Source organism: Zeus faber, assembly GCF_960531495.2.
Source record: "Zeus faber genome assembly, chromosome: 16".
NCBI classification, from domain to species: Eukaryota; Metazoa; Chordata; class Actinopteri; order Zeiformes; family Zeidae; genus Zeus; species Zeus faber.
In genome coordinates, this window is record NC_137202.1 from 4276379 (window position 1) to 4288496 (window position 12118).

The 12118-nt window shown below is 44.0% G+C and overlaps 1 protein-coding gene across 1 annotated transcript in view; it reads right to left on the bottom strand.

Moving 5' to 3' along the window:
- The window catches only part of LOC307242687 (protocadherin-15-like), a gene marked incomplete at both ends in the record, with an annotated part of 287981 nt that overhangs the window by 184363 nt on the left and 91500 nt on the right, over positions 1-12118 (bottom strand). Inside the window, 2 exon segments of the mRNA XM_080017227.1 lie at positions 5295-5407; positions 5857-5965. Coding sequence (XP_079873353.1) covers positions 5295-5407; positions 5857-5965 — 222 coding nt within the window.

A 12118-nucleotide genomic window follows, 5' to 3' on the forward strand; every position in this document is an offset into this window, starting at 1 on the left:
AACAAGAAAATGCCATCTGTGTGCGACGGAAAGCAAGCTCAACGGGCTACACCATCAGGCAAACAAACAGCTGAAGAGCAAGTGATTGGAAATGTTCTGCGGTAAATCAATGTTTGGCCCACATTTAGTGCATCGTCACTCTATTACAGTCTTCTTTCAGGTGTAAATTCATGAAACTTAACCAAGCTCAATCTGTCGATGTCTATAGAGTTGTTCTGTTCTTTGTGTTACAGGGTGTTCAAGCTGTCACATGGAATAATAGAGCGACTAGTACAGCGGCAAAACTAAAAGTCCAGCTTTGAATAGCTGTGAACTATCTGTGAATCCTCCAATTAGATCCAACCAGGAAGCTCGTCGAATAATCTGCTCATCTAAATGTAAAAACCTGGGTCTGGATCGTTTGTGAGGATTCCCCCGCCACCGTGGTACCTGTTTTTCATGAATACCCATTTTGTCAAAAAGCCACATTAAACTGCCAAGGAAACATGACACCCTGTGACCAACCCACGTCATTTAGCTTCCTGCAGTTTCCATAGCAGCATAAATCAAGCCGTTTGTGAATAAAAGTCAAAAAGACAATAACAACAAGAAGCAAAGTCCTCCTAAATGGAAACTGTCATGCTGCAAATGAGATTTCAGCTTTACAATTTTGCACGGCCATTATCTTGGTTTGACTTTGTGTTTTGACTTATGGGATATCTAACGCGTGGATCCGCGGGACCATGCAAAATGCCTCGCTCCTAAATTTCACGAAACCTAAGTAGGGAGCTAAGTAAGATCTTCTGGATCTCACTGTAATGAGACAGCCATAGGAAAATATCCTGAAATAGATGGGGCCATCCAATATATATAGCCATCCATGGAAGCATCCTAGCAGAGGAGATAGAGCCTAGATACGTAGGTATGTAGATAGATAGAAAGATGGATAGATGGACAGATGGATACTATATTCATCCCTGGAGGGTAATTGCAGTGTTCTCACATCAAAATAATCATGAAGAAATATGAATAGAGATAGAACAATTTGTGATACACAAGAATTAACTGACAACTTTCAATACAATATACAAGTCAACTAAAAATTGGGGAAAAAAAAGGGAAAATACAATAAACCTAAGAATTAACAATCGACAATAACTTCTGTGTGAACAATGCACACAGTGAAAATTCTGCATGTTTGCATGTTGTCAGTTACAATGACAACACTTGACAGCTCTAAATGTCACCGTGAGGATATAGGAACTAGTCATCAGCTAAGAAGCTTCACTCTCCCGCTAGACTTAGCAATGAACAACGGGAGCTCAGCAAAATTGAGCTAATGAGCAGAATTTGTTCCAGGTCCCGCACTCCCTCACTCTCTCCCTCCCCCCTCTATCCTTGTCTCCCCCTCTCTCTTTTTCCAAATCCTCAGTGTTTGGATGGTGTTCCACAGTGAGAGGTGGGCGTGACACTTGTGTTTAACAGCAGAAGGATTGCAGTGACGGCCTGACCGGGCCACTCTCATCTGGCTCAAAAGGTCTCACTCCAAGATTTAAATTAAGCAAGTCTAAGTCTAAATTTGAATATAGACATTTTCCTGAAAAAATGTAGTGTATGTTTTATATATATATATATATATATATATATATATATATATATATATATATATATATATATATATATATATATATATATATATATATATATATATATATATATATATATATATATATGTATATATATTTATACACACACACACACATTGGCATATATACATATATATATTTATACATATATATAAATAAAACTACATAAAAAACGTTATTGCTTCATGCTTTTGCATTAAGAATAATTACATCTTCTCTGTCACCCCCATCATGGCTGCAAACATCAGTTTGTCAACTGCTGTTCAGTAAATTGTCAAATCTTTTACACATCTGTGAATGAGTTAAGTGGTTAGTGACCTGGTGTGAATCTATGTTTCTCTTCTGAATGCCTCCTGACACGTAAAGGCCATCTTTCCAGCTTTTCCAAATCTCACATCTCCATCTGTTTGGCCTTATTTTTGGTCCAACTCTGCAGTTTAGTATGTAAATAGTAATGATTTATTCCCTTTATACACTGCATTTTGTATATTTTGTATTTATTTTTTCACTTATTTGTCTATTTCTGTTCTTAAATTTTTTGGGGTATTTCTGTATATTTGGCTATTTAAATTAAATTGAAAGGTCCCATATTAGACTTGTTTTCACCAAGTTAATATAGGTCTCTGAGGTCACCAAAACATGTCATAGATGTTTTTTTGCTAAAAATACCACTCACAGATTATGCCTTCTAGCCATTCTAACATGCCTCAACCGCTCCTGTTCTAAATGGTCTGTTTTAGTATGTGTTGCTTTAAAGGCAATCTTTATTTTTAAGATTTGTGCTGGTCTAGGCAACCAAAAACAGAGCAGTTCCCATGCTTAGCTCTTAGCTTTGAGATAATGCTTGCGGTCTGGCGCTAGGTATTTCTCAAGCCATGGGTGGAGTTACTTAGATGGGGGGCTGTTCAAATTCTAATGAGCTACCACTTGAGGTAGGAAGGGGAGGCAAATCTGAATGGCATGTTGAATCACATCTTTTTGGAAATAGGCAGCCCCTTAAAAAATACTGGGTTGACTTATTTCACAGTTTGTGTGTTAGTAGGTCCATCAGAGACCCAAATGTATGTTCATATGCAAGTGAACTGAAAAAGTGAGTCCATAATATGTCCCCTTTAATTAACTAATTAATTGATTAATGTATAATTATATTTGAATGTATTAATAGCCAAATATATGAATCTATATTTAGCTATTTATTTGAATTTTATTATTTTATTTTATTATTTTATTATTTATTTTTCAGGCTCTAAAGCATTTTTATGCTAATTGTCTTTATGGCAATGCATCAATGTTTTTAAATAGAAAGCTCCTCCATCTTAATCTTCTCAGGTCAAGTTTGCTTCTTACAACTTAACAGCCTTTAATTACATTTTTAAATTTAATTTCACTCCACATTTTTATTTATTTATTTGTTTTATAAATTGCATCAAATGCAAATCCCTGACTGTGATTCCTCTTCGTTGCAGGTTCAAAATCCTTGTAAATGAAAATGTACTTTCATACGAAATAATCCGATCTTGATTATTATGATTTTGAATTGCCGGAGAACTAGCATAACTCAAAAATAATCAGAATAACTCTATTTTTTGTAGTAATCCAATGGATTTGGCCAACACCCCCAGCACCATGTGCAATATGACACAACCCACCCTCACATTACCCACGGTGGGAAACCATCACGCCTTTATCTCCACCATATTGGAAGACAGACCATTTCCCCCGTGCATCCTCCTCCCCCACCTCCCAGTAACGATAACAAACCCCCATAGAGCCCCCCATACAGATCCAATCTCCTCACACGAGACACCTGCGGGATAGTGCCACAAGCTCATCTCGTTGGCAGATAAAGAGAGAGGGAGTGATGGAGAGAAGACATGGAGGAAGGGGTGAGTGGAGTGTTCCCCGGTGGCCCGGCTCTTTAGCACTGTCCCTGTTCCCAAATGACCTGTGTTGTTGCTGCTGCGACACCACGAGTCACCCCTCATCACTCACTCTTCATCTATCGTCCGTCTCCCACTCAATTCTATCATGCGCCTCTCACCCCCGAATGCACACATGCTAACACAGACCATTTAAGACCAGATCGAGATCCAAAACTACTGTCGTCAAACCTGGACTAGATTATAATTGGAAGCATAAACCCAATTTCAGATTTGTGAAACATATTCTTATGCCTGTGTCCCTGTGTCCCTGTCCACAACTGCACGTTCTTTCATTCATGGCTCAGTGGTAAGCTCTCCTCAAAGCAAGAAGGTTCTGGGTTCTAACCCGACTGCGGCCTCTCCGTGTGGAGCTTGCATGTCCCCGTGCGTTTCCTCCTAATGCTCTGGTTTCTTCTAAACACATGCACGTTAGGTGGGTTGCATTACCTATGGGCTTGGTACGTGAACAGCTCAGATAAAGGTCAGTGAGAATGGTATAAACGGGGCTCTGTGTCGTCTCTTAGAGATGACAGGGAAAATCTTGTGTAATTCCTGCTTGAGTAAATGATGTTCTCCCGAGCTAAATAAAGTTATTCTTACTCGTGTTCTCAGCAAGATTGAAGGTTGCTTTATGAAAGGTGTCAAAGTGAATTTCCACCACACCTCACATCCAGTGTCAGCTATGCGAGGAGCTCTTTGGGGTTAGGTGTCTTGCTCAAGGACACCTCTGCAAATTAGCCAAGAGGAGGCAAGGATCGAACCACCAACCCTCTAGTTGCCAAATAACTAATTTACCTACGGAGCTACTGCTGCCCGGACCTGCAAATAAAATACCCTAAAAAAAGGAAAAGTTCCTTTTTATATGTGTAAGCGAGTTGTCCTGATTCTGATTATTATCCCCCCCATGACATAATGATGAGTCCCAAAGCAAAAACCTCTTCGATCCTCTATTCAAAAACCTCCCCAGCTACAGAGGCTCCTTAGCTTTCTGCACTCACATATTTTTCTCTCTCTCTCTTTCTCTTTTCCCGTTTCAACCATGTGACCCCCATTGCCTCCTGGACACATGCAAAATGCTCATCACCACATCATCGATCTCTTCTGTCCTCGGGTTCAGGGCTTCCTCCCGGTGCGGTGTGTTAGCGATGGGTGGGTGGATGGAGAGTGGGTGAGTAGGTCTAATGCTGACTTTCAGGTAATCCCGGTCTCCTCCTCCTCCTCCTCCTCCTCTAAATTAGGATTCATGAGAGTGCAGACTCTCACACACTCGGGCCCGAGTCCATATATCACATTTCTTTTTTTTTTCGCACCAAAATCTCCAAGGAGAGCGAGGAGGCAAATAATCTTTCAAGGACTTGGTTTCTAAGGTTATCTTTGTGTGCCATGTAAATGGGCGTGATGAATTACCCGGATGCAGGTTCATCTCTATGCAGCGATACCATGGTGGAATAATGAAATAATACATATGTTTTTTGTTTCCCCTGAAATGGAAGGACAAGAATAAAGTGCTACAGCGTATTTAATTAAGTTCATAGACTAACTGGAATATGCTTGTCTACTGTTCTCCAAGCCAAAAGAAAAGCTGTCCATCAACATAGTTAAATCATCTGGGAACATCTTCGTGAGCCACCCGTGGTTGATGACAGACATTTTTAAAAGTCTGGGGTATAAAAGACGTGATTCTGTACACTTCTGTTCATCGATTAAATGAAACACCGCCCCCCACAAAAAAACGTCCTAAATTCACCTTGATGATGAGCGTGAACCTCTGGTAGAGGTCTCTGCTGACGGGTTTGAGGACACGCAGTTCCGCCGTGGTCCTGTTCAAGGAGAAGTACTCCGGGTAGGTCATGGGATGACCTGCAACGGAAAGGAATCAGTCAGGCATTTTGGTCAGATGCCATTTAAAAAAAAAAGGAAACGTGAGCATCCAAAGATGCCAAATTTCAACAAACATATGTATTGGATTAGGTATTTTGAATTAAAAGTAGTGCAAATCTAATATTAGCATGTTGTGTAAATCAAATGTTCTTCTTGCCTACCTATGTACTCTCCTGCCTACCCTGACCAGACATCGCTGGTGCTTACTAATTCACTCTGGCGACGTCCGGAACAAACAATGATGTTTTGGAGAAGAACCAAGTCGGAAGAGCTGCTGTCCGTTTCACTTTAGAGTTTGAGAAGCGAGGATTTGGATTTGGAGCCACCCCTCACTGAGCTCCAGCTCAAACACTCTGACACTGAAACCGACCGAAGCCAAAACTGGCCAAAAAAGGGCCGTGCGTTGTGGAACCACTTGTTGAACCTACCGACCAGGATGAAGTAGAGAATGCCAGGTCTGTCGGACGGCGGCTGGATGTTCCTGTCCATGTCCACCGCTCGAATAGGAGGTGTCACATTCAGAGGGTTTAGTTGGCTCTGCAACGAGAGAGGCTTTTCAGAACAACTGCTTTTATCCAGGCCCGTGCAGAGGACGACAGAGGGCACATGGAAAAAGATTTTAAAATGGCATTTCCAGCATAACATATCATTTGACTGTTGGCATAAGCTTCCTACTGTACACCAATTCAACCAAAACAGACTCATTTGGACTCGTCCAATGAGGAAGCGTTCAGAACAGGCACCTCATGAATATTCATATCGAGCCAAGAAAATAAATGCCCTTCTCTTTTCCTTTTTCCTAGTGGCTAAATAAAGACATTTAATTCTGGAATATGCGACTCATTCAAACCTAGTGTTACTACGTTATTCTCCTGCCATGAATTAAAAAAAAAAAAAATGTCGGGAAAGGGGTTATTGTCTTATTTTTTCCCACTAAAACAACACAGTGGTGCCCGCTTAAATATGGCTATTATTTGGGCTTATGTTCTTCTATTTTATTCAAAGTTGACAATTGATATTCGGATTTTGAAAAAAACAAAAAACATAAGAAAATAAACTCCACTGTGCCTTTGTCTGACTAAAACAGGGAGTCTGTCGGGTTGGGGACCCCTCTTTTAGTCGATATGTAATACAACGTTTTCAGACAAAATCTCAACGCCCATTTGTGCTTTAATAAAACAAAATTAAAATGTGCCTGATATAAAAGGGCACCATGGACATCAAGAAGCAAAGGGGTAGGTGCCTGGTGCCCCCCCGGCACGTGCCTCCTTTTATCATTAAACCAACTATGCGTGTCAGTTCTTCACCAGCCATTGTCCATAAATGTCCAAATAAAAGTATACACTGGATAATTATCAGGGTAATTAACTAAAAGCCCACTGTTGTTGGATCAATTCCTGCGCAGCATGGAACCAGAACGATACATCAGGTGTAATCTGTTTGTGGTGTCGTAGCCTACTTTTCCTAATCAGCTGTACTCAGGCAGTATCCAAACTAATTACCTCGATCCACCCCCTCCGCAGCGCACCACCATATGGCCCAGAGGGGATATCTTGAGCACATGGCCTTTAAGCGTACTTCCGTAGCGTTAACTATCGCAATATGGCCGTCGCAATACGTGTGAATATTCTAAGTGGCTTTGCGTGGCACCTCCTTTGCATCGACAGCCACATTGGTAGCAGCGCTCTCTGGCAGGAAGAATCCCTCCTTCAGGGATATATTTACATCCCTCGGCTAAAGTAATCCGTGACACCCCTCCCTATCCAGCCCTCTCGCTTTTTACAACGTCTGGAGGTGCACTAAATCAAATCCCCCTGGCTCTGCACAATGATGATTAGCTATAATACCCTCCTCCAGATAGTCATTATCCTGGGGACGGCAGAGCCCGCTCTAGATCGTCTCCCCCAGGGCAGAAATACAGATCCACTTAAGATCGCTTGCCCAGACATTGTGATTAATTAGAATACACTCATCAATTAGGAGAGGAATGTCCCGATGGACAGAGACGTTACGATAATAGTTACACTGCAGAATGGAGTGAAAATCAGTGAAGAAGAAGACAGACGGGAAGCAGCAAAGCAAAGGGTGTTTTCTTGTGGGATCGAATCCCTTCATCATCTATCTACCGTCCTCTATCCCTTCTTCTTTAATCCCCCTTCCCTTCTTCCTCTATTTCCATTCCCTTCTTGCTCTAATTCATTTTGTGTCCACTGCGATCAGGCCACCATATTTTTGGCTTCAATGCAAAACAGCTCAGTGTGAGTGAGTGAACGGGGTCACGGCGTCCATTTTATAGACGCCGACTGAGGACTCTGACCACTAACTCACTTTTATTCCCTATTCAATACAGCTAGTGGGAAGGGTTGGGAGCGTTGCCGAAAACAATAAAAACAATTAAAGCCGAACCAGGGCCACGTCTACCCCTATAAACATCTCCCAAACTACCTTAGCCCTGAGGTCGCTACAGTAATACGACAAGATTCACTTTTATAATAATAATATTTCTGCGGCTACAGGGTGCCTAGGTTGCAAATTACAGAGCGGATAGATAAAATATGAAAAATAAAAAGGGACTATATGGCAAATTTTGAATATTTACAATAAACCTAACAGTTAACTTTACCCCATAAATTAATAAAAATTAAAATCTGCCAATATACACTCAACCTTATGATGAACAACAGATATAACTTAAGATACCAGAAAAGCCCAAATCGAAAAATGAAATATATGGTCCTGTACAATAACCTTCAAATAAACAGTGAAGCAAAAAGATGATTGTACAATAAACCTCAACAAATGCTGGAAATAAGCCTATGTACCAAAACCAAGAGCGAAAATTGGCAGTAAAGAGATCATTCACTTTTGATCCTAAATTGATGATACAAGTGAATGAGTGAGACGTCATTGTCTCAGACCGACCGTATGCTCACGCTGGAAGCGGTGACAAGCAACGGGAAGTCGTTCATTTCCAACGGCGGTGGCGACGGAGAGCGACGTAGCGCCACCTCTGAGGCGAGGTGACGGGAGAAAGTTGAGCTGGTTAGGCTGGTTAGATGTGACGCGGGCAGCCTGTACTTTATTAATGCAGCGCCACACAATTAATTTATACAGACGTCATATTACAAAATAATGTGTGGAAGTAGATTTGGGAGGGCGTGGGAATCCCTGGCGAGGTTTCGCACATAAATTGTTGGGTAATGTTGCGGTAATTAATATATTATATCCTATACGTATTATATTTTATAAATAAATGTGAACAAATATAAAAAATTATCCCGTCACTTAAAAAAAAATATTTTTATACAGCTCGGTGCACATTTATCTGTTTACACGCTGCTATGTCAACTATTCAGCGATAGGTTGAACAGGAACGGCCACAAATGACAGCGATCGCTTCTGGTGTGAGCGCACAGTAACGTGAGGAAACCTTGGAAGGAGGCGGGGAGGGAAGATGGAAGGAGGGATGGAAGGATGGATGGCAGGAGGGATGACAGGAGGGATGAAAGGAGGGATGGAAGGAGGGATGACAGGAGGGATGGAAGGAGGGATGGAAGAAGGGGATGGGAGGAGGGATGGAAGGATGGATGGCAGGAGGGATGGGAGGAGGGATGGAAGGATGGATGGCAGGAGGGATGGCAGAAGGGATGGCAGGAGGGATGGGAGGAGGGATGGAAGGATGGATGGCAGGAGGGATGGGAGGAGGGATGGAAGGATGGATGGCAGGAGGGATGGGAGGAGGGATGGAAGGATGGATGGCAGGAGGGATGGGAGGAGGGATGGAAGGATGGATGGCAGGAGGGATGGGAGGAGGGATGGAAGGATGGATGGCAGGAGGGATGACAGGAGGGATGAAAGGAGGGATGGAAGGAGGGATGACAGGAGGGATGGAAGGAGGGATGGAAGAAGGGGATGGGAGGAGGGATGGAAGGATGGATGGCAGGAGGGATGGGAGGAGGGATGGAAGGATGGATGGCAGGAGGGATGGGAGGAGGGATGGAAGGATGGATGGCAGGAGGGATGGGAGGAGGGATGGAAGGATGGATGGCAGGAGGGATGGGAGGAGGGATGGAAGGATGGATGGCAGGAGGGATGAAAGGAGGGATGGAAGGAGGGATGACAGGAGGGATGGAAGGAGGGATGGAAGAAGGGGATGGGAGGAGGGATGGAAGGATGGATGGCAGGAGGGATGGGAGGAGGGATGGAAGGATGGATGGCAGGAGGGATGGGAGGAGGGATGGAAGGATGGATGGCAGGAGGGATGGGAGGAGGGATGGAAGGATGGATGGCAGGAGGGATGGGAGGAGGGATGGAAGGATGGATGGCAGGAGGGATGAAAGGAGGGATGGAAGGAGGGATGACAGGAGGGATGGAAGGAGGGATGGAAGAAGGGGATGGGAGGAGGGATGGAAGGATGGATGGCAGGAGGGATGGGAGGAGGGATGGAAGGATGGATGGCAGGAGGGATGGGAGGAGGGATGGAAGGATGGATGGCAGGAGGGATGGGAGGAGGGATGGAAGATCCCTCATGCCTCATGTAATCCCTCCTTCCTCTCCCTCCCTTTATCTCTCCTTCCTCCACCTCCGCTCATCCCTCATTCCTCGACCTCCCTTTATCCCTCATTCCTCTACTGCTCTTCATCCCTCCTTCCTCTATGTCCCTTGACCCCTTCTTCCTCTACCTCCCCTCATCCCTCCTTCCTCTACCTCCCTTCATACATCTCTACCTCCCTTTATCCCTTATTCCTCTCCCTCCTGTCATCCCTCCTTCCTCTACCGCCCTTTAACTCTCCTTCCTCTAGCTCCCTTCATCCCTTCTTGTTCTCCCTCCCTTCATCCCTCATTCCTCTACCTTCCTTCATCCCTCCTTCCTCTATCTCCCTTCATCTATTCCCCCTCTACCTCCTTCCCTTCTCTTCTTTATCTACCTATTCCTTCCTGCATCTACGCTCTTTCATCCCTTATTCTTCTAACCCCCTCCTCCCTTCTTCTTAGCTCCCTTTATCCCTTCCTCTATCTCCATTTCACCCTTCCTCTACCTCACTTCTCTTCCCCCCTTTCCCCCATCCCTTCTTCCACAACCTGCCTTCTCTTACTCCACCCCCGTTCATCCCTTCCCATCTACCTGTCATCCCCTCTTACTCTACAGTACCTCACTTCCTCTAGCTCCCATCCCTTCTCTCTCTAACTCCCTTTGCTTCTTTGACCTCCCTTCCCTTCATCCCTTATTTATCTTGCTCCCTTCCATTCTTCCACCTCCCTCCATCAATTCTTCTATCTCCCTTGACTTCTTGTTCTACCTCCCTTAACTTCGTCTCCCTATCTTCACCCCTTCTTGAATCTTCTCCCCTTCCTCTTCACTACCTCCCTTCATCCCTTCTTCCTCTTACTCCCTTCCTCTATCTCCCTTCCCATCTTCCTCTACCCCCTACCCCTTCATCCCTTCTTCATTTAACCCCTTCATCTCCTCCTCCTATAACACCCTTCCATTTTTCTACCTCCCATCATCCCTTCTTCCTTTTACTCCCTTCATCTCTCCTTCATCTGCCTCCTTCCATCCCACCTTCCTTTACCTCCCTCCCCTATTTCCTCTACATCCCTTTCATCCCTTCTTCCTCAACATCTCTTCCACCTGTCATCCCCTTCCTCTCTTTCCTTCATCTACGGCACCTGCCTTCCCTTCTCTCTTTCCTCTACCTCATTTGTCCACCTTCCTCCTCTACATCCCTTCCTCCTTTCCTCCTCTACATCCCTTCCTCCTTTCCTCTACCTACATTCCTTTCTTCCTCTACCCTTCATCCTTTCTTCACTGGCCTTCCTTGCTTCCTTTTCTGTTTCCCTTCCACCTTTCCTCTACCTGCCTTCCTCCACCACCCTTGCCCCTTGCCTTCTTCCTCTACCTTCCTCCTCTTCTTCCTCTCCCCCCTTCCCTTCTTCCTCTACATCCCTTCCTCTTCACCCCTTCTTCCTCTACCTCCGATCCCTTTATCCTTTCTTTCTCTACAGACTGATATGGATGGAAACTCCTTCGCTGTGTCTTTTGCCACAGCCATCTGCTACTGGTATTGGAACCAGCATGGAACATGTGTAAACATGACCCATGTATATAGTCGCGATCTAGTGCTTCCTTGAGCGAGCGGCAAGAGATTTGACTTCTCAACCATGGAAGGCAGGTCACTAACGCTACATACACTCTCACTCCTGGCGCAACAATGTTAACACATAAAAGTAATAACAATCTATCATAACACATGTAATATGGCTAACTATCACTAACAACAGCATAATAATTAACATCACTGTAACTAAGAACACATAAAACAATCCCCTTCCCCGACAACCCCAAAACACACAATAAACAAAGCAATACCAATACAATGGTACCTGGACTTACGACTGTAATTGGTTCTATAAGAACGGTCGTATGTTAAAACAGTCGTATGTCGAAGCTATTTTTCCCATGTACACCACACTATTTTTTTCTATGATTTCCTTCTTAGTTTCACTGGGAATCATTGCCCTTTTCTTTTTCCCATCATCCTTCTTCTTAGGACTCATCATGAAGGGTGAAAACAAACAAAATACACAGCACGAACTACATGCACACATGCTGTAGGTCGCCGGCTGACTGGCTGCTGACTGGCTGCTGACTGGCTGCTGACTGACTGCTGACTGGCCGCCGACGCGCCA